At 49.4% G+C, this 10,518-nt stretch overlaps 1 protein-coding gene across 1 annotated transcript; it reads left to right on the top strand.

Moving 5' to 3' along the window:
• Positions 1-2,047: 2,047 nt before the first annotated feature.
• On the top strand, positions 2,048-2,777 carry LOC131317391 (uncharacterized). The gene is made up of 2 exons (XM_058346946.1): positions 2,048-2,178; positions 2,349-2,777. The coding sequence occupies exons 1-2, from the start codon at positions 2,089-2,091 to the stop codon at positions 2,775-2,777; spliced, it is 519 nt and encodes a 172-aa protein (XP_058202929.1). The 5' UTR covers positions 2,048-2,088.
• Positions 2,778-10,518: the final 7,741 nt, after the last annotated feature.

The raw sequence follows: 10,518 nt of genomic DNA, 5'->3' as shown, positions 1-10,518 counted from the left end.
TACAGGCCTCCGGTTCCACACTTGTTTGTACCGTCGGGTCTTGCAGCTTACAGGCCACGGCAGGCGGAGTACGACCCCAAGCTCGTTCTGAGAGACCCCGATACCCATATTTCGAGCAGTTGGGCTGAGGTAAATTTCTGAAAATCCCCCATTTCCTTTTGTGATTGCAAATTTAATACAATGCATGTGCTTAAATACCGAGAAACGTGGTGTAATCCTTTGAAGTAGATTCGAATAGTGACACTATAGTTTCACGTTGAATGCCATGCATGAGACATAATAACTTGAACCAACCATCTACTGTCAGGTTACATTGATTACCTAGAACTTGAGAATGAAAGCTTTACATGCTGATATACCCCTCCCGTTGCTTGTTTTCGTGTTTAATGCAGGAGAGAGCGAGACAGAGAGACATTCGAGGCTTTGGGGGCGCCTGCAGCTCCTTGGCGTTGTACCAGGGTTTACCTGAGAGGGTGAGGCAGTTGGTGGATGAGGCAGGCTTCGGGGAGTTCATACAGACCCTTACTCCGGTCAGAAATGACCATGCGGTCCTGGTTGCACTTGCAGAGAGATGGAGGGATACCACCAACACCTTCCACCTACCGCTCAGGGAGATGACAGTGACGCCTACTGACTTTGCGGCGATCACTGGTTTGAGGGTTGGAGGTGACCCTATCCCGTTTGACTCGGGCATTCAGGAGGACGAGGCGGCCCTAGAATGGTTCTTGGGAGAGGTGCCCAAGGTTGAGGAGGGGATGGCGAGATATGGACAGTTCACGAGATACCTGAGAAAGGAGGTGGCGACTGAGCAAGAGGCGGAGCAGATGGCCCGGGCGTACTTGTTGTACCTCTTTGGTGCTACCCTGTACCCGAATAGGCGTAGCAAGGTTCACCTATCGTATTTGCCTGCACTGAGAGACCTGAGGACAGCCTCACGCTTTGACTGGGGAGGAGCTGCACTTGGCGCAGCTTATGGCTTTATGGGGGACTCATCGAGGACTGAGATGAGCACTGCTGGGTACTGGCGAATTTGGGAGGTATGATTATAATAGAGTAAAGCACATTTCCACTGTACGCTTATCTTTTTGAATACATAACCTGCTCAATAATATTTTCGCGTTGTACTAATGATTTGAACTTTGATAACTGTACAGCTCTAGGCCTATGAGGTTTGAACATGTGCCATCCAGTGACAAAGAGCCTGGACTTGGGGATCCTCCCACGTGCTCATAACTGGAGCAAGAAGAATATGGGAGAGAAAAGAGGGAGAGGTGACCTGAACGGCTTCAGGATATACCTAGACGAGCTCCGACCCTCACAGGTATGACATGACTTTATCAAAATAGAAATATGCATCCCTTTTATTGCTTTAATGCTGTCGCTGACCGACGCTTGCATTGCTTGCTTGTGCAGGTAGAGTGGGATCCTTGGAGAGTGGCAGAGCTAGAGCCTAAATACTTGGCCAGGAGCAGGGTTGTGACAGCGAGCAGAGTGCTGCTCGAGTCGGCCTTTGGTTGGCAGTGGTACTTGGGTGACCGAGTGACACGCCAATCACTTGGCCATGCATGGTCCCAAGTGCCCGGACTGCTTCCGCCACGGGCCTCACACACAGGGGAGTACACGTTGGCCAAGCTAGAGATCTTCACGCGGCCTGACACCGACTTGACACGCTACCTGCGTCCCGGCATGGACTATGCAGTTTACCAGAGAGAACGCTTGGCGGGGCCGTTGAGAGTGCGAGAGTTCAGGGAGGTCCGGAGTCAGGCCCGCGGAGCTGCTGAGGAGAGGAGAGCCATCACAGTGAGGCAGAGTAGCAGTGAGAGTCGCGCGAGACGGGGTCCGAGCGGACCTGTGAGAGGTGGGCCACCAGAGTTGATATGGCATATAGCAGTGGTGGACTCTCAGGGCAATCCAGCTGAGCTACACCTAGTTCCTGCCAGAGTTGAGCCAGCGCCCGTCACCGTGCCGGTAAGACATTGTAGCCTTCATTATTGTACTTTCATAAAATCTTGAAACATTGCTCCATTGCTTATGTTCAAGTTATCCTTGCAGGTGCCCAATGAGTGGGCGAACGAGGCCGTTCGGCGTATGCTTGCACTGGAGAACGTGATAAGGCGGGCGGCAAGTGGCTTGCCCTTGGACTTGCGCTACCCACCACCGGCAGCTCAGAGATCTCAGGTATACCCTTCAGAGAAACGATACATTCCTGCATTCGATACTTGACATATGCATGCTTTGCTCGATACATAGTATACTTTAATTGCCGTCAACTTTGAAATTGATTGTACCTGCCTACAAACATACAACACATAGAATATATACTAAATGTGCAAAAATTTACAATGCAGACACAGGGACGGGCGGCTCCTAGTAGAAAAAGTGCCAGAGATCCTCCACAAAAGAAGCTAGCAAGTAGGACTCCTGCTCCTCCACCTACTACTAGACCACAAACACGGGGCATACAGCCACCTGTTGCAAGTGAGGAGGCGGCCCGAGAGGCCGTGGCGCGCGCTGAGGAGAGGTATCAACTGAAGATGCGCCAAAGGCCCTCGCAAGATGAGCCAGTCCACAAGAAGCGGCTGATCCTGCCCGAGGATTCCGAGGAAGAAGGGGAAGAGGAGGAAGAGGAAGAAGAAGAAGACGAGGAGGCGCCTGATGGACAGTGCAGAGTGCTTCAGGGGACAGTGCAGAGATGCCCTTACTTTAGAGGAGTGGATGCCACGTTGTATAGATATTTGCCTTGGGAAAGAAGAATATTTCACGTATACTGTCTATAAAGAGGCCAATACTCTGTAAATGGAAAGCATCTCTCCCTCAGTTTGAAAGTCCCACAAGAAGCAGAATGGCAAATAATCTTCCGGCCTTGATTAGCCCATGGCTTTCGGCTTTTGTTGCCGGGGATTGGCTGTCATTCCGGTTTCACGGGCTGGTTCGTTCTGAATTTTTGAGAGCAGCCTCACAATTCTGGGACCCGGAGGTTCATGTGTTCAGGTTTGGGGTTAATGAGTTGTGCCCAACCGTGGAGGAATTCCAAGCATACCTCCAAGGAGTCGCCTCGAGCGTGATTGTCGTGCCGCCTTATAGGAAAAGCATGCCAAAGCTCCTACAGTCAAGTCTTGGCATCACTCGGGGAGCGGCCGAAAGCTTACTAACCGGAGGGCAGATCAACATCACGCGCCTAATGGAGTGGTATGGGCCAGAAGGGGACGTAGAGAGCATAGCCGTGCAGGCTCGGCGTCGATTTGCTCTGGCAATCGGCGTGCTGGCCGCCTATTTACTGGTATCTCCGAATGGGCAAGTCAACCCCATGCTGGTGAGCGTCGCCGCTCAAATGGGTGCCCGAAGAAACGTGGTACCACTGGTTCTGGCAGAGACACTCATAGGTTTGGATTTGGTTTCTTTCGGCCAAACAGACGTGTTTGGCAGTAGTCCACTACTACTGCAAGTTAGTTTAGTTCTCACTCAGCTCACCTTTTTCCGTCTTTCGCACGTTCTGTTTTTACCTCATCTCTCGGCTAAGGCTATATCGAAGCTCCTCACTTGTCTTTTCTCTTAAGCTTTATGTAACTTCTCACTTATTTTTCCACTCATGCAGCTCTGGCTATCTGACAAATTGGGGTTGCTCACAGTACCGGAAGCAAACTGGCCTCATCTACCCGGTCGAATGCATTAGCGGAGCATGATCTATCCGGAAATGTCTGAAAATCAATGGTGCACATTTATGAGAGAAGTGCTGTCGAACGAGATCATATGGCGGCATGAAGCCTTAAACATTCCAGACATGGCCCTGAGTTCTGTAGGTTTCGAAAGGGTAGTGATAGCTGGACTGACCGCTTTCACATTCTATATCCCCGGACGCATCCTTCGCCAGTTAGGAATGAGCCAAGGGCTCCACCGAGCTGGGATTGAAGACTTCCAAATCCCTGCTTTCACTGCCCGAAATCTAAGAGGATATGAGCACAACTGGGGCCTAAGGCAACTCGGAGGAGCTGACCCAGACTTCAGCACAGAACTTACACACCGATACCGAGTATGGCTAAGAAGGGAAATTGCAAACAGGAAAAACGACAACTGACTTCTGACGAACCCTGATGATCTAGAATAAACCGTGAGCCTGTTAAGGCCTCGAGCACTTTATTCTGTTTTCATGCTTCACTCTTTTTAAGACTGCTCAGCCTGTGTAATAGAAGTTATAATTTGAATAAAAAATGAAAGTTCGAGAGTTTTCCCCTTTTGATCCAAGCGTTGAACCGCTGCGTCGCCCAAGTATCGAGTCAACTTCTGATAACAGGAAACCGGGGATCAAGTTGATGGATTGTGACCGAATCTCACAGAGAGATTGCCTACGTATCCCCTTTCAGGGAATCAGGTCAGCACGTAGTTCAGGCTAGGGTTCACTCGAGTATTTTGGCTCTCCTTTTACGCTCTAAATTTTGCCTAGTGCTGCCACTTCGGGTTTTCAGCCTAGCGAGCTTTGAATGATGCCTATTTATTTTTGCCTAAACCGCCTTTTCAGGTTTTCGGTCTAGCAGGCTTGCTCTAATTTTTGCTTGGAACCGCCCACCCTTGTGGTTTTCGGTCCAACGAGCTTCCCTTAGGGATAGTATCGTTTGAGTTGATCCAGGTTAACCAGAGAACTGAATTCGTTGCCATCGAGATCGATGAGCTGAGCCGCTCCCCCAGAAAGGATGGTCTTGATGATGTAAGGTCCGAAACGCTTGGGTCGAAATTTGCCACGGGGGTCAAAAACTGGCGCCCGAATCTCTTTTGTGACCATGTCTCCTTCGACCAAGTCTCTAGACTTCACTTTTTTGTTGAATGCCCAGGCGATTCTCCGCTGATACCCCTGAACATGATATAAAGCCCGGAGCCTCCTCTCGTCAAAAAGCATGAGTTCAACAAATCTCCCACTGAGCCAATCAGATTCCGAGAGTTCTGATTCTACCATGATTCTCAAAGATGGTACCTCAAGCTCTATAGGGAGAATTGTTTCCATTCCGTAGACCAAGGAATAGGGGATTGCCCCCGTTGATGTTCGGATCGACGTTCGATAACCCCAAAGAGCTAAAGGCAGTTGTTCGTGCCAGTCCCTGGCGGACTCTGCAGACTTCTTGATGATTGTCTCGACATTTTTGTTGGCCGCTTCAACCGCTCCATTTGTTTGGGGACGATAGACCGTTGAGTGATGGATTTGGATCTCGAATTCTTCGAAGAGCTCCAGGACCCTGCCTTTGAAATGACTCCCATTGTCTGATACGAATGCTTGCGGAACCCCATATTGGTAGATGATGTTTTTCCTGATGAAGTGAGCAACTTGAACCGCCGTTAGGGTTTTATAAGATTCGGCCTCCACCCATTTGGTGAAATAATCTATCGCCACGAGAATAAACCTATGACCATTCGAAGCAGACGGTCTGACCATGCCGATGACGTCAATACCCCATACAGAGAAAGGCCAAGGCGAAGCCATGCCAAATGGGTTAGAGGGTGGAACATGCATTAGATTAGCATGAATTTGGCATTTGTGACATCGCCGCACGTAATCCACACACTGAGATTCCATAGTAGACCAGAAGTAGCCTTGGCGCAAGATTTTCCTAGCGAGCATGACGCCGCTCATATGAGGGCCGCAGACCCCCTCGTGGATCTCCTCCATGATTCTGACAGCCTCGGTTCCGTTGACACAGAGCTTGTGCATTCCGCAATGGGATCTCCTATATAACTTTCCTCCACAAATGATGTACTGGGCAGCTATCCACCGCAACGCAGTCTGATCCTTTCTGGAGGCCTCGGCCGGATACAAACCACTCTCGACGAAGTTCCATATGTCATGGTACCAGGGGAGGCCATCATCAACATCATCGATGGCGTTGACATATTGATAGGCGGGGCAGTCCCGCTGTTCAATTAAAACTGGGCGAAGTTTGACCCCCAAGGGTAGTTCGACCTTGGAAGCCAAAGTCGCAAGCGCGTCGGCAAACCGGTTCTTCAAACGGGTGATGTGGGTGAAGGTCACTTTGTTGAAGCGAGGAATTAGCCCCTCCAAATCCTGATGGTAAGGCTTCAGCCCCTCTTCACGCACCTTCCAGTCCCTATTGGCTTGAGATACAACGAGATTAGAGTCCCCGATGACTTCGAGTCTTTCTACGCTGAGCGTGAGTGCGGCCTCCATACCCACGATACAGGCCTCATATTCAGCTTGGTTGTTTGTAACATCGAAATTAAGCTTGAATGCAAGCGGAATGTGAGAACCATCAGGGGCGACTAGCAAGACCCCGATTCCAAATCCTTTCTGATTGGCTGCCCCATCGAAGTAAAGAGTCCAAACATCTTCAACAACCGTTAGCACTTCCTCATCTGGGAACACAAAATCTGCATCTTTCAGTCCATCCACAGGGTGATCAGCCAAAAATTCAGCAATTGCTCGTCCCTTCACTGACTTTATCGTGACGTATTCGAGATCGAATTTTGCCAAGAGGAGCAACCAACGTGCTAACTTACCAGTGAGAGCTGGTTTCTCAAACAGATACTTGAGTGGATCCATTCGAGAAATCAACTTCACTAGGTAAGCGAGCATGTAGTGTCTCAACTTTTTAGAGGCCCAAACCAAAGCCCAGCACGTTTTTTCCAAGGCGGTGTAGCGCTCTTCGGACCCAACCATTTTCTTACTTAAGTAGTAAACGGCCTTCTCAACTCCCTGGTCACCCTCTTGAGCTAGCAAGCATCCCATGGATGTAGAACTCACAGATAAGTATAGAATCAAGGGCTTTCCAAGCACTGGTGGCATTAAGACAGGCGGGTTTTGCAGATAGTTTTGAATTGACATGAAGGCCGCCTGACATCTGTCCGACCATACGAACGGGGTATCCTTCTTGAGTAGACGAAACATCGGCTCGCAAGTTAAGGTTAACTTGGCGATGAATCTGCTGATGAACTGAACCTTTCCCAAAAAGTTTCGCACTCCCTTTTCAGTCTCTGGTGGCTTCATTTCAAGCACCGCTTTGATCTTTGATGGATCAACCTCAATTCCACGCGAAGTGATCATGAAACCGAGCATCTTGCCTGCTGTGACCCCGAAGGTGCATTTCTGTGGATTGAGACGCATGCGGAACTTTCGGAGCCTCTCGAAAAACTTCCTTAACACAGGGACGTGCCCCTCCCGAGTTTTTGATTTAGCAATCATGTCGTCCACATAGACCTCAACCTCTTTGTGCATCATGTCTTGCAGAATGGTCATAGCAGCTCTCTGGTAGGTAGGACCGGCATTCTTCAAACCAAACGGCATGACCAAGTAACAATAAGTCCCCCATTCAGTGATGAAGGTCGTCTTCTCACGGTCTTCCGACGCCATAAGAATCTGGTTATATCCGGAGAAACCATCCATGAACGAAAGCAGGGCGTGGCCCGCCGTATTGTCGACCGGTACATCGATATGTGGCAGGGGAAAATCGTCCTTGGGGCTTGCCTTGTTCAAATCCCTGAAATCCATGCACACTCGAATTTGTCCATTCTTTTTAGGAACTGGGACAATGTTGGCAACCCATGTGGGGTATTGAGAAACCATAAGAAAACCGGCGTCGATCTGCTTAGTGACCTCCTCCTTGATCTTCTGCACCCAATCCGGCCTCATGCGCCTCAATTTCTGCTTCACGGGTTTGGCATTTGGTAGTAAGGGGATTCGATGCTCCACTATTTCTGGGTCGATGCCAGGCATGTCCTGATGGGACCACGCAAAAATGTCACTGAACTCTGAGAGCAGTTCTTTGAAATCATGACGTTCCTCTGGAGACAAAGTGGAGCCCACCTGAACCATTCGGGGATCGCTCTTATCTTTCAAGTTTATTAAGACTATTTCTTCTTTTAACGGCTGAGCATGCCTTTCGTCTTCCCTTTCGATGAGGGCACGGATTTCCTTGGGAATATCCCTATCGAAATCTATCCCTTCATCGTCGGGGTCGACACAGTTTATATAAAGATCATTCAAGTAGTCAAAAGAGGATTCATTCATTTCATAAGACCCTGCAGGGTCGCCAAGTACAAGGGAATCAAACTCAAAGTAAAAGCCATGACGTGGAGGGCTGAGAGGCACAAACTCCGACTCAGAGCTAAACTTAGACTCAGACGACTCAACAGACTCAGTGTCAGACTCCGATACATCATCAATGCAAGTAAGGCGTGGTTTGAAAATGCAATTTTTGAGGCTTCCCTTGGCTTCTGTGATGAGGGAGATGGGATCCTTGAGATCGTTGGAACCGAGCATGCACACCTCGGCCTCTTCAGCTTCCTTGGCCAAACCCACTTGGGAGAACTCATAGAACAGCTGCTCCAAGCTTCCCTAATCAAAAGACATCAGCCAATCAGTCTTCAGCTTGGGCTGGCTAAGCTTCCTTTTGAATCCTGCACTTGCTGGTTCTTCATCACTAGAGGACCAAGTGTCATCAGCGAAAACCTCAAACCCAGGCAGCAACTCCCTAGTGACTGAATTGACAAAAGGCTTAGGCTGCCCGGTGTAGACATCATTCCCCACCTCGAGCACAAAGTAGCTGTCGGGTTCACCATAGAGAGATCGAGGTTTTTCCCATGCATTTCCTTCTTTTGGCATATCCTTGGTAGAGGAGGAGTACCCCAGACCAAAGCGGCCCTCGCAGGAAGGAAAGGCAGGGAACTCTGGGATCCCTTGTTGGTGAATCCCAAGACCAAGACCAGGTAGATAGGACATCCTCCTCATGATATCCAAAGCAACAGAGCTTATGATGAAGTCCCCATCCACATTGATGGCCAAAACTGAACCAGAAGTATCAAAAGAGAAACCCCCGAGATCAACATCTTCGTCGCCATGCGCAATCCCCAAAATAGGTGTGCCATCTTCCTTAAGCGGGCGAATGCCCGAGTCCCCACAGATAGTCAAAGTTCCGGTAGGGAGTCCCAACATAACCTTTTGGTGAAAAGTAGACGGTACAGCCATGATGTCAGATCGGTGAAGCCATGGCCTTCCTAGCAGGAGATTAAAGGTGGCAGGGATATCAACCACATGGAACTCGACGTCCATCTCAAAACCCTCAGCGTCAAGCTTAAGCACAAGCGTGCCCTCGACCACACGACGAGTGCTGTCGTATGCCTTAACAGCCAGATTGGAAGGTGCAAAGTCTTTCTTGGCTAGCCCTAAGCAATAAGCCACCCTCAAAGGGCAAACATTGATTGCCGATCTATTGTCGATAAGAACAGTTGGAATCCAAAGCCCTTTACATTTAACAGTGATGTGCAAGGGGCGATTGTGATCAACCCCTTCAATCGGTAAATCCTTGTCAGTGAAGACCACGGTGTGCTTAGAAGTAGGCGGGAGGATTATAGATATCATTGCTTCAGGTGTGACATCCGGTTGAATCTCGAGACGAGAGAGAGTGTGGCAGAACTTCCGACGATGCTCGCGGGAGGAATAGATTAGTCCCCAGAGTGATATAGCAGCAGGAATCCGCTCCAGCTGCCTCTGAATCATGTCATCACTCGGGGAGCTAGGAGGTACCTCAAATGGTGCAGACCTTGAGAAAGCAGAAGGTTCGTTCCTTTGGTTGGAAGAATTGGACGAGCTCCCGGCCTGCAGATTGGCAGGCTGAAAAATTCATCCACTCCTCGTAACGTTGAGAACGTTCTCTAGAGAGGGCACCACTTGAAGGTCTTGACTGTCATCCCAAAGATCAGCAGGGACTTCCCCCAATTTGCGTTTTCCTTTGTCAGAGGGCGGTGGGGCTATAGGTACCTCCATGCCTAAACCTAGGTCTTCAGCCAAATCGTTCAACAACAGCGACTCCTAGAAGTCTGGATCCTTAACAGCCACAGCCTCCCCAATGGGCTCTGTATTAGCAACAAACGGGATGTCCCAGAGTCCCTCATTGGCAAAAGAGCGGTTGACAGTCCAAACCTCGGGCCCAACTTGGATATTAACCACATCATCAACGTCCCAGAGGTCAATTGGTGGAACAAGGTCTGTAACCATAATGCTGCGATCTTCCTCGGTCAAATAAGGCGGTGTGGGGCACGAGAGTTCCTCGCTAACGATGTAAAATGTAGGGTCGTACTCAGTGTTAGTTACAGAGTCAACCAGCCTGTCAAGAGTAGAAGGGAGAAAGCATTCCCCCAAGACACGAGTTTCCTCCTGAATGAGACCCTCTTCTATAAACTGAATCTCATGATTGGGCAGAGCATATCCTTAAAGAGGATTGAGGTCAAACTCCAACGAAAACTGCCATGCGGGCTCCGGATCCCAATAGTACTCCTCCTCAGGCAAAATGGGCTCGGGCTGTTGGAATAGCATGCTCAAAGAGAATCCATCCAAAGGATCAGGCATGTCTGCCTCATAATTAGCCATCCAGGCATCATACCAAGCATGGTTAAAAGGGACATACTCTGAGTTCTGGGGGAAACCGTCTAATTCTAGCTCTGTCCATTCATTGATTATGGGAGTTGCATAGTCGTCATTATCAGCTATAGCCCATCCCACTGCTTGCATATCAATCTGCT

The sequence above is a fragment of the Rhododendron vialii genome, chromosome 2a (genome assembly GCF_030253575.1).
Source record: "Rhododendron vialii isolate Sample 1 chromosome 2a, ASM3025357v1".
In the NCBI taxonomy this organism is placed as follows: domain Eukaryota; kingdom Viridiplantae; phylum Streptophyta; class Magnoliopsida; order Ericales; family Ericaceae; genus Rhododendron; species Rhododendron vialii.
The sequence above is the reverse complement of the archived record's forward strand: the minus strand, read 5'-3'. Positions and strand labels throughout refer to the sequence as shown.

What these genes read in the sequence shown, in the direction of transcription:
- LOC131317391 (XM_058346946.1), top strand. Translation starts at nt 2,089, where the DNA reads ATGCTTGCACTGGAGAACGTGATAAGGCGGGCGGCAAGTGGCTTGCCC. An exon ending in CGGCAGCTCAGAGATCTCAG is followed by an intron (nt 2,179 to 2,348) that starts GTATACCCTTCA and finishes TTTACAATGCAG; the next exon opens with ACACAGGGACGGGCGGCTCC.